This window comes from Miniopterus natalensis, chromosome 10 (genome assembly GCF_054644295.1).
Source record: "Miniopterus natalensis isolate mMinNat1 chromosome 10, mMinNat1.hap1, whole genome shotgun sequence".
Taxonomy (NCBI): domain Eukaryota; kingdom Metazoa; phylum Chordata; class Mammalia; order Chiroptera; family Miniopteridae; genus Miniopterus; species Miniopterus natalensis.
The window spans coordinates 78,907,463-78,925,550 of NC_142090.1; the positions used below are offsets into that span (position 1 = coordinate 78,907,463).

General features: G+C 50.6%; 1 protein-coding gene across 2 annotated transcripts in view; it reads left to right on the forward strand.

Moving 5' to 3' along the window:
• The first annotated feature begins 3,636 nt into the window (after positions 1-3,636).
• BMPER (BMP binding endothelial regulator) overlaps positions 3,637-18,088 on the forward strand; it is a 169,169-nt gene continuing 154,717 nt past the window's right edge. For both annotated transcript variants that reach the window (XM_087821255.1, XM_087821253.1), the window contains exons 1-2: positions 3,637-3,847; positions 4,879-4,964. In XM_087821255.1, coding sequence (XP_087677381.1) covers positions 3,715-3,847; positions 4,879-4,964 — 219 coding nt within the window. In that variant the 5' untranslated portion in view covers positions 3,637-3,714. The remainder of the gene's footprint in view (positions 3,848-4,878; positions 4,965-18,088) is intronic.

The following is an 18,088-nucleotide window of genomic DNA, read 5'->3' on the forward strand; positions in this document are numbered from 1 at the left end:
AGACTGCCTGTAATTCCTCACTATCTCCATGCCTTCCCCCCGGCTCCTGCTCAGCCTACAGGCCAGCCAACCACTCCTCCCCTTCTCTTTATTTATTTTTTATTTATTTTTATTTTTTTAAAAAATACATCTTTATTGATTTCAGAGAGAGGAAAGGAGAGGGAGAGACAGATAGGAACATCAATGATGAGAGAGTCATTGATCGGCTGCAGCCCGCAACCCGGGCATGTGCCCTGACCGGGAATCGAACCCCGATCGCCTGGATCCCAGGTCGAAGCTCAACCGCTGAGCCACGCCCGGCCGGGCGCTCCCCTTCTCTTTAGAAAGTGTCTCTCCCAAGCTGTGCCCAGATTGCCCCCTCCCCCTTCTAAAGCATCCCCCCCACCCCAAACCCTTGCAAGGCTCAGCTCCTGTGCCCCCTTCATCTTCGTTTAGGCTGCCCAGGCGGGGAGGACATGCTCCCCCTCCCTCTCCCCCGCGCTGCGTTCATTTCCAGACCCGCTGTGTCTCCCTTAGCAGGCTGTTAAGCTCCTGGGTGGCGCCTTCCCTTATCAAGCCTACAATGACCTGCCTGGTGTCTTCCATAAAGTAAAACCCTCGCACACTTATGGGATACTCTTGGCCCTCCCTCGCGGTTGGTATTACAGTTCCTCTACCAGGGTGCCTTCGGGGAGGGTCTATTTACTTCTGTTTATAAGAAAATGGGTTGATGGAATTTGTCTTACATTAACTTTGAACCCGTGTCACTAAGTTCTGTATTTAGTTGGATTTTTCAGTGCAAATTCAGCATCATAGCTTTGCAAGGAGATGAAGAGAATTTCTCCTGCCTGTACAGGCCTGGTTGCCTTTGAATCTGATTCGCTTTTATACATCTCACGTTAGAGAGGACGAGCCAGCGCTTGGTCTGAGGCTGGGCAGGCCCTGAGTTAAGCATGGTCTTTGGGACCCATGCTTCCCCTTGAGAAGTGTCATAGCCAGAGCCAAACGAACGTTTTGTTCATGTTTTGATTTCACCCAAGAGCATTTTGGATTTGGATAGGTTCCGCCATTTATTTTAAAAGTGAAAGTAGATCTGTCTTTCAGCCTAGGCCTGCTTGGTCTTCTTTCGTTTTTGATCCCAGAATATCTCAGATTTGTGTAGACAGAGACCAACGGGCATCTGTAAACCAGTCACTTGGAGAGGGGGCAGCAGCAGCGGGTGGGTGCAGAAATATTCTGAAAAGCCCTTTGGGGGGAAGGATGCTCTTTCAGGAGTCGGGCCCATTTGCAGAGAAGGCAAGAGAGGTCACTGGCAGCCGCTGATCAGAACAAATAGCCTTTGCCATGTCTTCCCCGTTTGCAAACTTCCAGGTAGACAACAAATGTTTTCCAGGTGGTTTGGGGATTTGCACCTTCAGGGAGAGTTCCAGTGCACCCCAAAGCACCATGCCCCCCGGGGTAGAGAAATGCCACACACATGCGAAACCTTGAGGCTGTGCGGCTGGTGCCAGGGAAGGCAGGTCAGAATAAGTCCCCTGCAGTTGCAGATGTCCTGCAGTTCCATAATGTGTTAATCCCAAACCCACCGCTGAAGTCTAGGGCGACAAAAGGTCACCCAGCCTCTCCATCCCGCCCTTTTCTGAAGTCACCATTAACATCTTTATCTAAAAACCCCTGCAGCGAGAATCTTTTTAGGCGGCGGAGATAGTGGTTCAACTGAGCGTACTTATGGGTCGTAATAAATTGTTACTTTATTTTTTAGTAAGTCACCATAGATTGGGAGGTAAGGCTGGGTGTTTTTCTTTTCTTTTTCTGCTTTTTGCGCATCCACTATCTTTACATTAAGTGCCCTCTGATTTTCAAGAAGCTGCCTGGCCATGGTGGTTATTTGGGGCGGGGGGGGGGGGGGGGAGACCCAACCACACATCATCTTCCGTCTCTTTTAATGTAAGTTTTACCCTAAAAAATCTGTTTTGGGAAGGAAATGGAGCGTGCCAAGCTAATGACAGCCTTCCCGTCTCTCATCCCCCCACGTCAGCGCCGCGCCCCCAGCGCCTCGGCGCGCGGGGAGCTGGGCAACGCGGCGTTAATTAAGCGAAACCTCCAAACCACTCGAAAAACTGAAAACAAGTAAACATCCCCCCCGCCGGGCGGGGAGGGGCGAAGATGAAACTAGACTAAATGTGTCAGCAAACAGACTAATTTGTCTTCAAAGGTATAGTCTCTGCGCGCGGACAAACCCACTCTGCCCGGAGCCTGCGAGGTGCGCCCGGTGGGGAGGGCGCGCGGCGGGCCCGCGACAGGGCTTTGGAGCCACCCGGGAGCGCGGGCGTGCGCGACCCAGAGTCCACTCTCGGGGACAGCAGGCCGGCCGCCTACGGTCAGCTCCCAGGACCACTGGTCATCGGGCCCAACGCCTTCCAGGCGCCCCTAATTCCCACCCCGCGCCCTCACAGTTCGGCTGCAGACTCTTCCTTCCTCCGCCGCGCGGCCCTCGGGGCGGAGGTGCCGCAGCTCGGGGGGAGGGGGTCTGACACCCCGACACCCGCGGCCGCGACAGGACCGCGGAGCAGGCCCCGCGAGGGCAGCCGGCTGGGTCCCTGCCTTTCCGCGGGTGACTGATCAGTCCCACGGCGTCTCCCCGCCCGGTCCGCCCGGGGCTGCAAGGGTGGGGTCTTGGAGCGACTGTCTCTCCCTTTTCGGGGTGAAAAGCGCCCCCCCTGTACGTTTACGAACCCCCCGAGAGTCGCTCCCGTTCCTGCGCTCCGCGCGGTCGGGACGCGCAGACACGGGCGCGGGCGCTGCCCCGACCCCTCCGTGCGCTCCGGCTGCGCGTCCGCGGTCGTGCCCCCGCCGGAGGAAAGCACAGCAGAGAGTGAAAAGTTGCACCCCCGCCCCCCCCCCCGCGCCCCGTTTGTCGCTCCTTCCCAAAGCTGGGGCGCCTGGGGGCGAGTAGGGTGGTGAGGCACCCCTGAGCCCCACTCTCTGCTCCCTTATTGGAACTGGGGCACCCGGGCGTGAGCGGGGGTGGCGCGGCATCCCCGCTTAGGGGAGGGTTCCCGGGGAAAGGGAGGAGGCACGGAGTGCGTGGGGCGGTGGAGACACGCCTGCCCGGCTCAGATCGCGCCCCGGGGCCGGTGGCCTCCTCGAGGGGCTGGGGAGCGAGCCGGACGCCCTGCTGGGCCGTGTCCGGGGCGCGGGGCTCCTGCGCCGGGGCGCCCCCAGCGGGTTCCCGAGGCGCCCGGTGCGCCCGGGGCTCGGGCGCGGGAGCGAGCGCGCGGGCCGGGCGCGGAGCCGGCGGGGCGGCGGGAGGTGGGAGCGCCGGGCGGAGGACGCGGCGGCGGCGCCCCGGGCAGTCGCTGCGGCCGGGCGGCGGGGAGCGGCGGGGAGCCGCGGGCAGCGCTGCCGGCCCGCTCGGCCGACCTCGGGCGGCTCCCACACCCCCTCCCCCCGGCCCCCTGCCTGGGGGGGAGCGGCCGCCCGCTAAGCCTTGGGAGCAACTCCCTAAAAAAAGCCGCATTGGAGAAGCCCGGCGCGGGACCCCTCCCCCGCGCCCCCCACCCTCGGCGCCCTCCCGCCCGCCCGCCCCCTCCCCGCCCCGCGCCGCGCGCCCGCCCCCCTCCGTCGCGGGCCGTCTCCGACTCGCCGCCGACAGCCTTTCGGATCGCGAGCGGCGGCAGCGGCGCGCAGGCGGCGGCGCGGGACCTGCGGGCGCGGGATCCCCTCCAGGTGACGATGCTCTGGTTCCCCGGCGTCAGGGCTCTGGCTGCGCGGCCCCGCCGGCGCTCGCCGGGGATTACCTGCTGCGTCCTGCTGCTGCTCAACTGCTCGGGGGTCCCCACGTCCCTGGCTTCCTCCTTCTTGACAGGTAGGGAGGGGGCGGGAGGCACCGGCCCCGGGAGAGGGGCGCCGGCTCGCCCGGCGAGGAGGGTGCGGGGCGAGCACCTGGGCGCCCGCCGCGCCCGGCCCGTGGGGGCAGGGGCGGGAGGCAGCGAGTGGGCTGAGGGGCGGGGGGCTGAGAAGATGTTGGCATCCACGGAGTGATAGAAACTCTTCTACGTGAATTGAAGAAACCCCTTTATTTATTTCCAATATTTCCCGAAGCCCTTACGTTGATCGCTTCCCCCCTGCGATTAAGGAAAAGCTCCGCGCCGCTGTCCACACCTCCCTCCTTCTGACTCTCAGCCTCCAGCGCATCTCCGGGGTTAGCGTGTTCTTCCAAGGCGTCCGCTCTTCGGACCTTGGGTGGAAAGACGCTACCACAGGTTAAAAGGGCGATGGTAGCAGGATGCGGAGATCACGTGTTTTCAGGCAGGTGGAGACCTCGCTGCTGTTCTGAAGGACATACTGCACTGACACCTGGTGCAGAAAAGAAAACACCCAGTCAGTTTCTAAGCGAGGAAGGAAGGCTGTGCTTCCAAAGTGATTGCAAATCAGTACCACGAGAGGCAGAGGCATAGCAAGGCCTGCTCATTGGCACAGTCCTGCGTTTTCTTCAAATTTAAAATCTGCCCTAATGGCCAATTTGAATTTTTTTGCTCCTAGAGGTGTGTGTTTAGTTGAGATGCCTACCTAAAGGAGGGGTATCATTAGAAATCAATGAAATACTTAGAATAGTGCTTAAACCAGATGAGAACAGGAAAAAAAAAATATATATATAATATATGTATAGTACATATATGTATTTAAACTTGTTCAAATAAAATTATTTACAATAGACTTTTTCAGGGGGTGGAATTTTTTAAAATTTTAAAAAATTTCTGGTGAATTTGATTACTTAAAACTCATTAGGAGTTTCTGAAAATTGGGTCATTGTTTCGAAAAGGATTAGCGTAAAAACTTTAATTTTGTAGTAATGCCACTGGGCCAAGTTTAAATTAAATTTTTTCTTCATTTCAGGTTCTGTTGCAAAGTGTGAAAATGAAGGTGAAGTCCTCCAGATCCCATTCATCACGGACAACCCTTGTATTATGTGCGTCTGCCTGGTAAGTGCGGCGATCAGGCCGTGGGAAGCCAGTTGCTCCCTCTGACAAGGCGAATCCATTACATGTGATAATATAACCAGATCTTAAACATGGTTTTTAGTTATTACAGAGCTGCGCATAGCTGCTGAATTGAATGCGGTTGAATTTCTGAGTTTTATGGACTTTGGCGGTTTCTATTTCACCAGGCAGGGAATTCTGGGAATTCTTATCTTTGCCCTCATCTTTACAGAAATAAATTAAGGATGGACTTTGCCTGCCATTGTCTCCGTGATAATTACCGTTTGCACTGTCTGTCCCCAGGAATGGCTGTTGCCATCAAATCACAGGCCTTGGCTCTGGCCTCAGAGCTCAGTGTGAAAATGGTGAGATAACATGTAGGCATCTTACCAGTGATAAGGTGTGTGACAAGGGAAAAGAGAAGTGACCCTTACAAAGGACAAACATGAGGGCAAGATGTAATCTGGGATTTCTTTGCCTGTTGTAGCCTCAAATCTCAAAACCAGTCCTTATATTTCTGATTTGGAAGCATGAGTGAGGAACGACGTTCGATTCTTAACAGAGAATAATACTTGGCCGTCAGCAGCTTGGTTAACCCTGGCAGTGGCAGTAGATTAAAAAAAAAAATTTGTTTCAATTTATTTTAGCTTAATAGTTAATGATAAGAACTAGTAAGTAACCACATGGGGGAGGTTAAGTTATATGAGTAGGAATTTCTGAGATGAAATATGGACTCACAAAGAGCAAGGTTTTTGTTTAAGGGAGTTTTACATGCCAATCACTTTTGGCAAACTTTGATTAAAAACTACACACCCCAAAACCCTGTTGGAAATACATGAAGGCTGTCAGGTGTAAAACTCCAAAGAGAGAGAGGAAGGCGTGTTTGTTATCAGATCAACATTCGGTATGGAACCGGAGAAGGGGCTCTTCTCCGTCTAGGTGAAAGCCAAGCCATCTGAGTTTCAACTCCCCAAACTTTTGCATGACAAGAGGTGAGGTCAATGTTGGGAAATGATAAATGGGTGACGGTGAACGCTGGCGTCAAATGATTATCAGGTTCTGAACACCAAGGAAATCAGCAGAATCGGAAGTGAAAATCCCTTAATGTTTGCTAAGAGAAATGTGTCGCCTTAGTGAAACAGAGCCCTGAGAGACAGGCTGTCAGATTTTGTGTTTATGAGTTGCCCTTAATAATTATTCACTAAAAGACCTGTTGAAAAGAGGCTTTGCATTTAAATTTTGGCTCAGTTATATATTTACAAATGCAGTGTGTGTGTGAGGGGGGTGGCGGGGAGGGAGGGGGGATAATCTCCCTTTTCAGTTTTTCTTATCTTTATATTGTGAGTGAATTATTTTATCATAATCTCTTTAGAAGAAATTACCCTAACTCACATTTCACTGTGCTTGGAACTCCAGGCACTTGTGGAAATATTGTTTTTGTCCTTGACGATAATACTGTGCTTAGAATTTAAATATACAGTTTGGGCTTTGCACACTGTCCCCAAATAACATTATGAAAACTTCCCCACACAGCGTCCCCTTTCCGGTGCCACACCCTGGTGGCAAAGGGTTCTTTTCTCTAAAGTGCGGCCTTACTGATCGCAGATCGGGGTTAGAATCCTAGAATCCTGCCCTTGGAGGGAAAGGAGTGAGTGACTCTGAAGAGAAAAAAAATGCGTCAGTTGAAAATCAAGTGAAAATGATATATATTTCAGAAAAGTACTGATTAAGTTTAGAAGGATAGTAGGTTCATTTATGTCTTTAAGTAACATTTGGAGATATCTGCCTTGAGTGAGAGCCATCAGGAATCCTTTTGAAACGTGTTAAGTCCGGACTCTGGAGATCCAGCCTGAGTTATTCAAATGTCTCAGAGCTCTCTCCCTAGCCTGAAGGCTCAGTGACATGCCATGTGACTCATGCATGGGTTCGAGATCATGGGGCCCAAGTCATCGTAGTCGTTATTGCTCCCCAGACATTCGTAATGACTCAGTGGCATTGAGCAGGAATAGGTGGATGGCCAGATCTCTGTGTGTATATGTTCTTGTAAGTTTGCACGGGACCCACTGTGGTCCATGGGTTTTAAAGCACCCCTGACGGCCATGAGGCTGCTTAGCATTTTTATACTTAGGTTGGAACATAGACCTATTTAACAGGTGGATAATATTAGCACTAGCGACTAATATTTATGAACCACTTTATTGGTGGCACTTATCTAAATCTGCATTATTTCCTTTAGTCCTCAGAAAAGTCTTTCGAGAGCGTTTATCCCCATTTCACAGATGACGAAACTGAGGCCAGCTCAGTTACGTAGCTTGTGAAGGCATATTTTAGCAACTGTCGGGGCAGGAGCCCATTTTCTGTTGCTTTTGTCTGTCTCCCGAGTGCACGCCTGTAATCAAGTGACACAGGCTGTTTGTTGAGTGAACATGTGACAAAGCAAAGAGAAAATCGAACGATCGTCCACTTACTCTACTACTTGGCGTTGCTTTGACTCACTTTGTTTTTCTCTTTGGAGTCTCTTAGGAGTTCGGTTAGCTGACATTTTGTTAATCAGATTATGTGAAAGGAAGGTCTCATTTTGCGTTCAGTTGACCTGCAGGGAGCCTTGGCTGTGAGCTGGTTTTATGTATGTACATTAAGAGGGTATGTAATAGTCAAAACTGTTCTTTGGATAAAGGAAATAGTCATATTTAGTTTGTGTTGGTCCAGCCTTTTGGCAGAAAGGTACCTCAGGCTGAGCATAAGCTCCTATCTTGTTTCATAACATGTATTATAAAAAAAAAGCTAACCTCAACCTATGCTTAAAAAAGACGTAAAATGTAACAGTTGGGAGGAAATAGGTGGCATGAAGTCCTGCATATAATTACAGTGTAAAAGCCTGAAAACCCCACAAAATCGACTTGGCCTGATTTAAACTTTTGAGCTCCGAAATGTTTCAAAGGCGGAATGAGCTCATTTCTGTGGGAATTTTGAGGATGTCAGTGAGGGCAGTGGCCACGGCAAGCAGAACCGAATAATCTGATTCTCATTTCTCCTCGCCTGCGTAGACCCGAGCGTCCTGCCAGAAGCCATCGCGGTCCAAGAATAACCTGTTTGTCCGCTGGCCATGGATATCGTTTTAAAGTGTGTGGGACGGAAAGCTTGGGTTCCTCCGTCGAGGGGGGGGGGGAGATGAGAAGTCAGGCCACCCGCCTGAAGCCTGGGGACCCGGGGGGCAGTTTAGGTTAAAGCTGCAAAGTGCTCCATTGTTTGCTTAGGAAGCAGAGCAAGGCTCCTCGCCACGGTGCAGAACGGCCTTTTAGGAGGCTGAGGAAAGGCCCGGCTGACTGCTGCTCTGCTGACTTCTTTACCCTGTTCTGGCTAGAATTATGTTTCCCGTGGTGCTCGGGGAACCACGTCGGGCAGCCCGTAGGAGCCTGAAGCAACTGTCTGGCCCTGGGCGGCGTGGCTCGGTGAGAGCGCTGGCCGGCGCGCACCGAAGGGTCGCAGGTTCAATTCCCGGTCAAGGGCACATACCTGGGTTGCAGGTTCGATCCCTGCCTCCTGGTGGGGCTCATGCAGAGGCAACCAGTCGATGTGTCTCTCTCACATTGATGTTTCTCTCTCTTTTCCCCTCTCTCTTCCTCCCTCCCCACTCTCTCTAAAAAAATCAATGGAAAAAATATCCTCAGGTGACGATTAACAACAACAAAATAATAATAATAAAATAAAATAAAGCAATTGTCTGGATCTCTCAGGCATTCCCCAAAGCCACCCGGCAGCCCCGAGAAGTGGTCCTCCGACTTCTCACTGCTTGTCCCTAACCGGAGCCGAGAAGGGGATGGCCCACGCCAGGGAGTTCGGCCCAGTCCTGGAAACCTGAGCAAACTTTGGAGGCCGGGACTTCGAAAACCAGAAGTCAGGCAGAGCTTAGCTTGGCAGACATTTTGTTCAGCAAAAAACTTGATTCCGAGGTTTAAATTTCCTCTTTTAAATCCAGAGGTGCAATGTAGAAATGGACCCACTGCTTATAAAAAGCGACGTGAAATTCGGTGTTGCACAGAGTGCCCCCCCATCTCGGAGCCGAGCAAGTGGTGAAAACAGAGGAGACTTTGTCTGCTGTCTTCTACTTAATCACAAAAGTCTTCCATCACTAAACAAGTAGCTACCAGCGTCTTGGATTCTCTCGGGTGCCTTATCTCTATAAAATCCTCATGTTTTTTTATTGTTCAAATTAACTGGCTAGAGAAGAGATATCTATTATCTGAGCAAGTGTTAGGCACATGTTTGGGAATGAGAGAGATAACGTTGCATCAGGATTCAATTCTCCTGAGTGTGCATGTGTGTGGGGGGGAGAGAGGGAAAGGAGTTGGGGTGCGGATAGGGAAAGAGAAAGAGAGAGAGATAAAGGAATCCAGATGTGCTCAGAAAGATACTGCAGTTAATATATGCACACATACATAGATTGCGGTAATTTCTTGAAAATTGTTTCGCATCATTTTTAGACTTTGGATTCTGACTAAGGAAGTGATCAGGATTCATCCATTCTCTGAACAGAAGGTGTTGTGACCCATTGCCTTTCCACAGAGCAAGGTATTCAGTAGAACAGTTTTAGGGGGAAGGTAATTAATTTAGGGCATTGTGCTGGCCAATTCACCAATACCGGCTCCGAGGCAATTATTTTTCCCCGTGTTCTATTGCGGCTCAGAGAGCAGAGCAAATGTCCTGAGGTTACACGGTTTCTAAGAGCCAGACGAGGATGTGAAGCCAGTGCCTTCTCCACGAAACCAGTTTGCTTCTTAAAAATATCTAAAAATACCTCCAGGGACTTCAGAGAGTAATTTCAACCTCCGCAAAGCTGACCTAGGCACTCTTTGGGGGCAGTTAGAGTGATTTTGGTCTTGTAGCACATACCAAGTCTGGAATTTGGAGGGCCCTTTCGAAGGAAGACACAGTTCCGGTAGCTTTGGGTGGGCATCATATCATTTTGGCAAAGGGCTTTGGCTGTGGCATCAGACAGGCCTAGGTTCAGGTTTTGGCTCCGTCACTTACTGGTGGTCAATTTGGGAAAGTCACCTCAACGTTCCAAGCCTCCGTTTCCTCATCTGGCCAGTGGGCTGGACAGCAGTGCTGAGCTCCCGGGTTGCAGTGAGAATTAAGTGAGATACAGCATATAAGGCTTAGCATGCAGTAGCTCTCCAGGAGGAATCAGTATTGTTATTGTTGATGGTAACGTTCTTGTGTCGATTCTTAGTCCCTCACCTGGCGTGGGTTGCAGAGCCTCATCAGGAAAGGAAAACCAAGGGAACCTGGTGGAGAAGAGACGTAGGGAGAGGGTGCCAAGCCCACCCACCGCTGTGCAGGACCAGGGCTGAGTCAGTAACCATTAGCGGGGTTTTCTTTCTCTCCAGACTTGGACCGGCCCGGTCTGCGCCGCTCCCTTATTGGTCCAGTGGTCTGTGGGCCCTGGTGTAAGTTTTCCCCTTGTCCTCCATTAAGCACTAAAGAAAACTTTCCATGGAAGAGGGGCCTCATTCTTCGGCGGAGTATTTACATCTCGATGCCTGTGGGGTCACCTTCGCTTGTACTTTTATTGGCAGAGGGATAGGGTTGGGACTCAGGAGCGCTGTAATTCTGGAAAAACTGCCTAGTGGTCTGGCATCGCGGGGATTTTCCTGGCCCGCCTCGTGGAAGCCTCTCAGCTCCGATCCAGACCTGAGTGGGTGTTGCCGCCTCACTCACGTGCTCCCCTGCCCCACCCCCTCCCCATTTGAAACACACTGTCATTCTGTTTGGCGACACTGCTGTCTCCGGCGTGTGGGAAACCCTGTAAGGCGGGAGGGCCCTTTCCGACCCTGGGATACACAGATGGTGAGGGCCGGAGAAGAGCCCAGGGTACAGGGAAAAGTCAGGCAAGCCAATTAATAAAAATTCGTTGAATCAATACAGGATATCAGTTTTTCACACCCTCTTCTACGGTACTTCTGGCCAACTGGTTGTATATTGACTCCTTTGTGCCATAAAATAATAGAAATAACACCACCTTTCGTGGCACTGGGGGGTCAAGTGTGCTTGTTGAACTTAGTGGAGATCAGCCAATGAGCTGGGTGTATATTTTAAGACCTCTTGATTTTCAGCTCTAATTCTATAAAACAGCACTCAAGGCACTCGGGATAGCAGGCTGTAAATTCAATAATATTATTCTTTCTTCCTTCTCTCCACACTTGGTTTTCCCCTTCCATTTCATTTTATTATTTTTAGCCTTCCCTGTGTTGGGGGCATTGTGCCGGCCGGGCGCCTTGGGGAGGCAAAGCCCAATAGGACAGATTCTTGCTCCCAGCCTAATGGAGAGGCAGACACACGCATAAATAAGTGTCACGGGAGCGGCGGAAACGCTTTCGCAGGGACTCAGCCGTGAGTGCTCAGGGAGTCATAGGTGAATTTGGACTGGAAGACCCGGGGCCGAGAGGGGCAGGGAAAGCAGAGTCCTGACAAGGCCCTGTTGGGGGAAAGGCACTTAGGACATGTGGGGATGGGGGAGTCCAGTGCACCCAAAGCTCTGATGGGAGCTGGAGTTAGAAACTTGGTGGGTCCTTGCAAGGGGAGACCGTTGAGTGCAATGGAAGGACATTAGCTCCACTCAACCGGGGGGAGCCATTTAATATTTTTGTGCGGCCACGTGATATAATAAGATGTGTTTTATATAAGATCCTCTAGGTGCCTGTACTGGGTTGTTTAGAGAGCGGAGGGGCTGGAGTTTGGACAGTAGCCTCCCAGGATGTGTCGTGGTCAGGTGGAGCAGGATGGGCAGTGGGAATGGAAAGGAGGCATTGGAATAAACTCATGTGGCTCATCCTTTTGAATTTCTTGAAGCACCTTTTAGTTCTAGAATATTGGATTCAAAGGCTCTAAACCATGCCCAGCAAGACACGGTCGTTAGAATGCAGTAGTCATTCAGTGGAGCGAGGTGCTGAGTGTCTCTGTAGTTGTCTCTTTGCTGGTCACTCAGTGTCTCTAGAGCAGGGTGTTGCTACTTGAATGGAACGGTTTACTTCCCAGAGCTCACTCTCAAAATTCTGTTTTGGGTGCCAGCTCTCACTTCTTACTCGCAACAATACCTTGCTCTACATTGTCACACGACCCATTTGGCAAATTATTTATCACCATGATAGTATGTATTCTCAGTGTTGGCCAAATTTTATGCAATAATCAAAATTGGGTGGCTCACTGTATAAAGGTGTAGCAATCTGCTGGGACCCCTACACTTGCAGAGCAGTTTTGGAGCCCATGTTGATAGCACTTGGCAATAAAATAAATAGCAGAGGTGAGAGGTAGGGTGATTGAAGGAAATTTTGAGACTTCTAGCCAATGTTAAGCCAGTGTAGGAAGAGAAGAGACCAGGGACATGGGTAGGTGGTGATAAGTTTAAACTTGATTAGTTGGGCCGGGTAGTCCTTCCAAGTAGAAAAGCTGAGAAAATGTAGATCTTGATCTCAGTAGAGAAACCAGGACTAGAAAACACCAATTTTTTTTTGTTTTCAAATATATATTTTTTAATTGATTTTAGAGAGAGGAAGGGAGAAGGAGAGAGATAGAAGCATCGATGATAGAGAAACATCAATATCAATTGGCTGCCTCTTGCATGCCCCCTACTGGGGATCGAGCCCACAACCCGGTCATATGCCCTGACGGGGAATTGAACTGATGACCTCTTGGTGCATAGGATGGTGCTCAATCCACTGAGCCACACCGGCCGGGCCACTTTGTTAACTGTCTGTATGAAGAAGGGAAAGTCCAATGCATTAATGATTGCTGAGTTAGGCAGAAGGTTCTAGAAGAACATCAAAGAAGGACCTCTCATTGTCTCAGATAGTTTGGAGTAACCAATAATGGTGCCCACCTCCCTTGTCGTGCCTGCTGCGCGTTTGCATGCAAATTGAACTGTTGGCAGATGGAATTCGGGGGAAACCCATTTGACAGAAATCCAACACTAAGGCTGCTGTCGGGATTTTGAAAATGGAGTGCAAACATCACAGATTTTCCAAACCTGGATTTGAAAAGAGCTTAGAGAAAGGGAATAAATACTACATGAAATTTTAAAAGGTACCCAAACAAAACTAATTTCATGGATAAAACTAACACACGTTTGCAAACGTCTTCGGAACGTTTCTATAGTTAAGCGTAAAATGGACAAGGCCACGTTGAGCCCTTTTTTTTTAATTATGAAAAGAGCAACAATATAAAAGGGCCTAATATAAAAACCTAACCATTGTAAACTTTCGAGTTTGCTCTATTAAACTGTGAATGGTGCTTTAAAAATATTATGATAGAATTTAATCCCTTAACTAGATCTTCAAGAAAAATATTTTCTTTTTTTCACTAAAACTTTAATGTCTATTCTGTTATTGAAGTACAGCTATGGAGTGGTGGCCTGGGCGTTTGAAACGATGGGTTCCAGTCTCACCTGGGCTGCCGGGTAGCTGTGCATCTCCGAGCAGGTGCCTTGCTCTCTCTGAGACTTACTTGTGACTATTGGGCAAGACACAATGGTATGTGTGCCCTTCAGCGTCATCTCTAAGGAGGAATCATATAGCAGACCTCAACTGTTGGCTGTAGCAGTTAACAGAAGGGATGTATATGAGTTAAATCTGCTGAAGTCTGTGAAAGCCCTTTGTAAACAGTGTGAGTGGGATTATTATTAAGGACAAGAACTTGAATAGGAGAAAGTGAACGATAGGCCATAAACCAGTTTTTAGCACATCCTTTAAGTGGACATATATTTTGAGGAATGATAATAGAGTGCTTCCTATGTCTGTATGGTTTTGGGTGAGTTGCCTGATATTCCGTATCGACATTTCTATCTTCATCACAGGACTTTTGTCAGATTTGTAAGTTAAAACACATAAAAAATCTTAAAACAGGGTCTGGTACGTGGGGAGCAGCTCAGAGACGATAGCTGCCACTGGCAAAATGCTGCGCAGTTACTGCCTGTGGAATACTTCTTAGAAGGATTAAATGGACTGTTCTCACTACAGTTTATTGTCAGCACCTGTGAAATGTATTTACGTTGATTTTCTGTTTGTGCTCACAATGGAACTTCGGTAGAGGTGACAGCTAACCTTTCTGCTGAAAGATGGAGAACCCTGTCCTTTTTGGGGGCTTAGCAAGATGGGTTGCTCTTCAATTTTTATCTATAAACCAGGCTCACCTGCTTGATGTTGTCCATCTGCAGACAGCTAATCACAGTGTTGCTTTTTAAAAAAGTACATTTTTATTGATTTGAGAGAGAGAGGAAGAGGAAGGGAAAGAGAAAGAGAGAAACATAGATCGGTTGCCTCCTGCACACACCCCAAATGGGAATCAAACCTGCAACCTGGGCATGTGCCCTGACTGGGAATCCAACAGGTGACCCTTTGGTACGCAGGATGACACTCAACCAACTGAGCCACATGGGCCAAGGCCACAATGTTGCTTTTGCAGTGAGGTCCTGTTGTCCTTCTCCGGCACGTGTCACTGAGTCGGCAAGTGACAGGTGGGCAGCAGAGATGTAAAGCTCATTAGTGAGTGGGCCCCCTGAGCCCGACGCCCCTGAGTCCTCCCCACTTGGAGCACGCAGAGCCCCGCGAAGTGACCGGCCCCTGACTGGCGCACACCCGCGGTGTGGGGCCTCACAGCGTGATTCCAGATGGACTGACGTGACTGGATTTGGACACGTGGACCCAACACATGCGCTCAGCTTTGTATGTTTCGACCAGGGGACTGTCAACTCCGCTGCGAGTCTGCGTCTTCTCTTCCGTCTGTAGTGTGGTTACTTGGGCGAATTTATGTCTTAAGAGAGCAGGTCCTCAAGTCTGAGAACCTCGTCCTTTCCGCTCTGTAAGCCCCAGAGCTGCGGCGAGAGGTCCCCAACCTTGGGACTGAGTGGGAGCCGGCTGGAGTTTCCTGTTTACAGTTTGCGTCGTTAACGCTCGGATCGCCCCCCGGGTGGAACTCCAAGTTCCCAAACAGGGTTCTCCCAGAAAGCTTGTCACAGGAGGGCGGCCTCCTCTCACCAGACAGCTTACGGAATCATTACAGAAACGCTTTTTCCAAATGGACCCCCATCTGAAAGTCTGGAATCCTATAGACACCACGACCTGCTTTTATTGGCCATGAAAGGAACATTCCCTCTTACAGAAGTAGCCGGCGGTCCACTGCAGCCCTGTAGGCGACTGAGCGGGCGGATCTGGGATTCTCTTGCTCCTGCTTTCAAAAGTCACAGTGAGAAATGCCTCCGACCCCTGGAACCTCGTCCCCGTGGTCCCCTCCCCCTCCCCGGGAGCCTGACTCCGAAACCTGGACACAGGCCTCATGTTTATATTCGGTTTTGGATGTTAGCTCCCTTGGCTTCTGGGAGCTGCTCTGTTGAAAATTATGTTTTTCTTTTAAGGACAAAGGCCTTATTGTATGTGCATGTCGTGTAGTATAATGAGTTTTTTTTTTAATGTTAGGTAATGGGTGGTACTAACCCAGATCTGCCAAATGAGAGAGTCAGAGGCCTTTAACCTGAATGGCAGTTTGAGGTTTCGCTCAGGTAGTTCAATGCAAGACAGTGAGAGCAGGGGACAAGTGGCATCCCCACCGGCTGCAGTGTGTCCCCCAGATGCCTGGCGTTGATGGACTAGCCATAAACGACTGAGAGAGGACCCGTGACATGAGTGATGCCACTCAGACATCATAAAGAGAATGACAGTGACAATAGAAATAACAGAGATAACAGTGTCACATTTAAACTTATAAAAGTACACGTTTCCAAAGTAACTCTTGTTTTCTTGGTCAAATAAACAGACTTGGCCGGATGTGTTTTCATGGCTGCTAAGGCTGAGCCTCTTGCTTTACACCCTGTGTGGCGGGGACCCCAGGGAGACGATCGCCAGGAGGGACCGGGACCGGGACCAGGCCTCGGAAAGGAGGCCCAGGGCTGATCTTCTGTCTCTTCAGGCCTCTGGCTCCGTGGGAGGTGCTTTTAGCACCTTTATCTTAATCTCTTTTCCCCCTTCTCTGGAAACAGTTTTTGTTTTGGCCTAACTTCTAGGTTTCTCTGGAGGCGACTCTTCCCACGGCCGCAAGAGCATCGAGGTTCGTTTGACCTCGCACTGCTTTTTGTTTTTAGTGAGCAAAGAAAGGACTTTTCCATTCTTTCCCACCCTTATCCTCAGAGCTTATTATTTAAAAAGCACCGGGGATTCCTAGTCCCTTTATTTTCTAGCTGAGCAGAGCCGTTGGAGCCAGGCTGGACAGGTGCTCCCTCTTGGGTCCACTGCGCCTGTGCTGTGTCAGAGCTCGAAGGTGCCTGGACCTTTGGCCCCGGTCAAGCCTCGCTGTCCCCTGTTTGCTTCTCCCTGTCCCTGTGCTTCTCAGAAATCCACGAGTTCCGGGGCCTGCTGGGTCCCTCCTGCTTGGTGGGTTGAGGCGTAAAAGCAGTAGCATGGGGACATTCACAGAGCGGCGTCCCCTGTCCTGAGGGGTCGCTAATTTCCCGACTGAGAGACATGGGAGATTAACCCGGTCCCCTCCCTCGCCGGAGCGCTGCTGTGCGGAACAGTTAGCCTCCGCCCAGCGCTGTGCCCAGGCTCCCGGGTGGGGAGCCGGCCTGTTGGGACTGAGATGTGGCCATTTCTGCTCCCAAGCTCGTGTGAGACTGTGGCTCCTGTGCCCAGTGGGACCCACCAGAGGTCAGCGCCGAGTCTCATTAGCACACAGGTGACCACCGGGGTGGAAATGCCTCTCCCCTAAGGGTGGCAAAGTGAGGATTCAGGGAAGAGCTGGGTGGCAGGGAAGGGCCAGGAGCCTGAGGAGCCTGCCGAGGATCTTCCCTCCATTGCTGTCAGAGAGAGGGGAAGGGGGAGAGAGAGAGAGAGAGAGAGAAACATCGGTGTGAGAGACACATTGATTGGTCGCCTCCCACATGCGCCCCAACCTGGGCCGGGGATGGAGCCTGCAGCCGAGGTGCGTGCCCTTGACCAGAATCGAACCCAGGACCCTTCAGTCCCCGGGCCCGTGCTCTAACCACCGAGCCAAGCCTGCCCCTTTTGTGATCTGCTGGTCCAGGAGGAATGGCTCCTCCTGCTCCGCGCGGGGGTGAGTGGGGTGAGCGGGGGCGCACGTGCCGGAGAGCAGTGCTCCCTTCTCCCGGCGAGTGCCTGCACCCGGGGCGGGGAGGAGCTGGGGTTTGTTACAAAATGTGATCTTTTTTCTGTTTCCTGTGAATCCTTCGGTAGACAAGGGCAAAGAACAGTTGCTTGAAGGACGCTGGACACCAGTTGGCCAAGTTCAGGTTTTGGTGTTCTTCCGAAGCATGTGACAGTTTTGGTCCTTGGTGTCAACCTATAGAGTCAGCAATTTATTGTGGTTCAACCTAATAGCTCTTTGAACACCTTTATTTATTTGTGTATTTTTAAAAAATATGTTTTTATTGATTTCAGAGACAGGAAGGGAGAGGGGGAGAGAGAGAAACATCAATAATGAGAGAATCATTGATCAGCTGCCTCCTGCACGCCCCCGACTGGGGATCAAGCCTGCAACCCGGGCATGTGCCCTGACTGGGAATCGAACCGAGATCTCCTGGATCCTAGGTCGATGCTCAACCACTGAGCCACGCCGGCTGGGCTGAACACCTTTAGACTTTTTTCGCTGGAGATCGCCATGCTGACAGGTTATTGCCACGTCTTAATGAGGGGGACTTTAAATTTGGGAGGACTTTCCACCAGATTCATAAACTAAGGATAAAATGCGGTGATACAATAAAATGCTTATATCCCTTAATCTCCGAACCCCAGGTCTGAAGGAGCGGGACTTTCATGCATCCTCAGGAGCCCTCTGATGGTGGTGGAGGAGGGGAAATTCACCTTCGGACCCATGACAGGGGCACAGGGTGGGCGCTCTGCAGGACCCAAGTAGGAACGTGATTGATGGTCATTCAACTCGGCACGTATTTATTAAGCATTTATGTTAATAATGGCCTGAGGCACTGTGAGATTGGAAAACGCTTTTATTTTATGTGAACAAAGAGATCAAATTATGTTCCAGAGAGTTTTGAAGTTAGATGTCTTTTATTGCTTCAGAGTTCTTTGAAAATTGATGAACTCATGCAAGCCACAGATATTAAC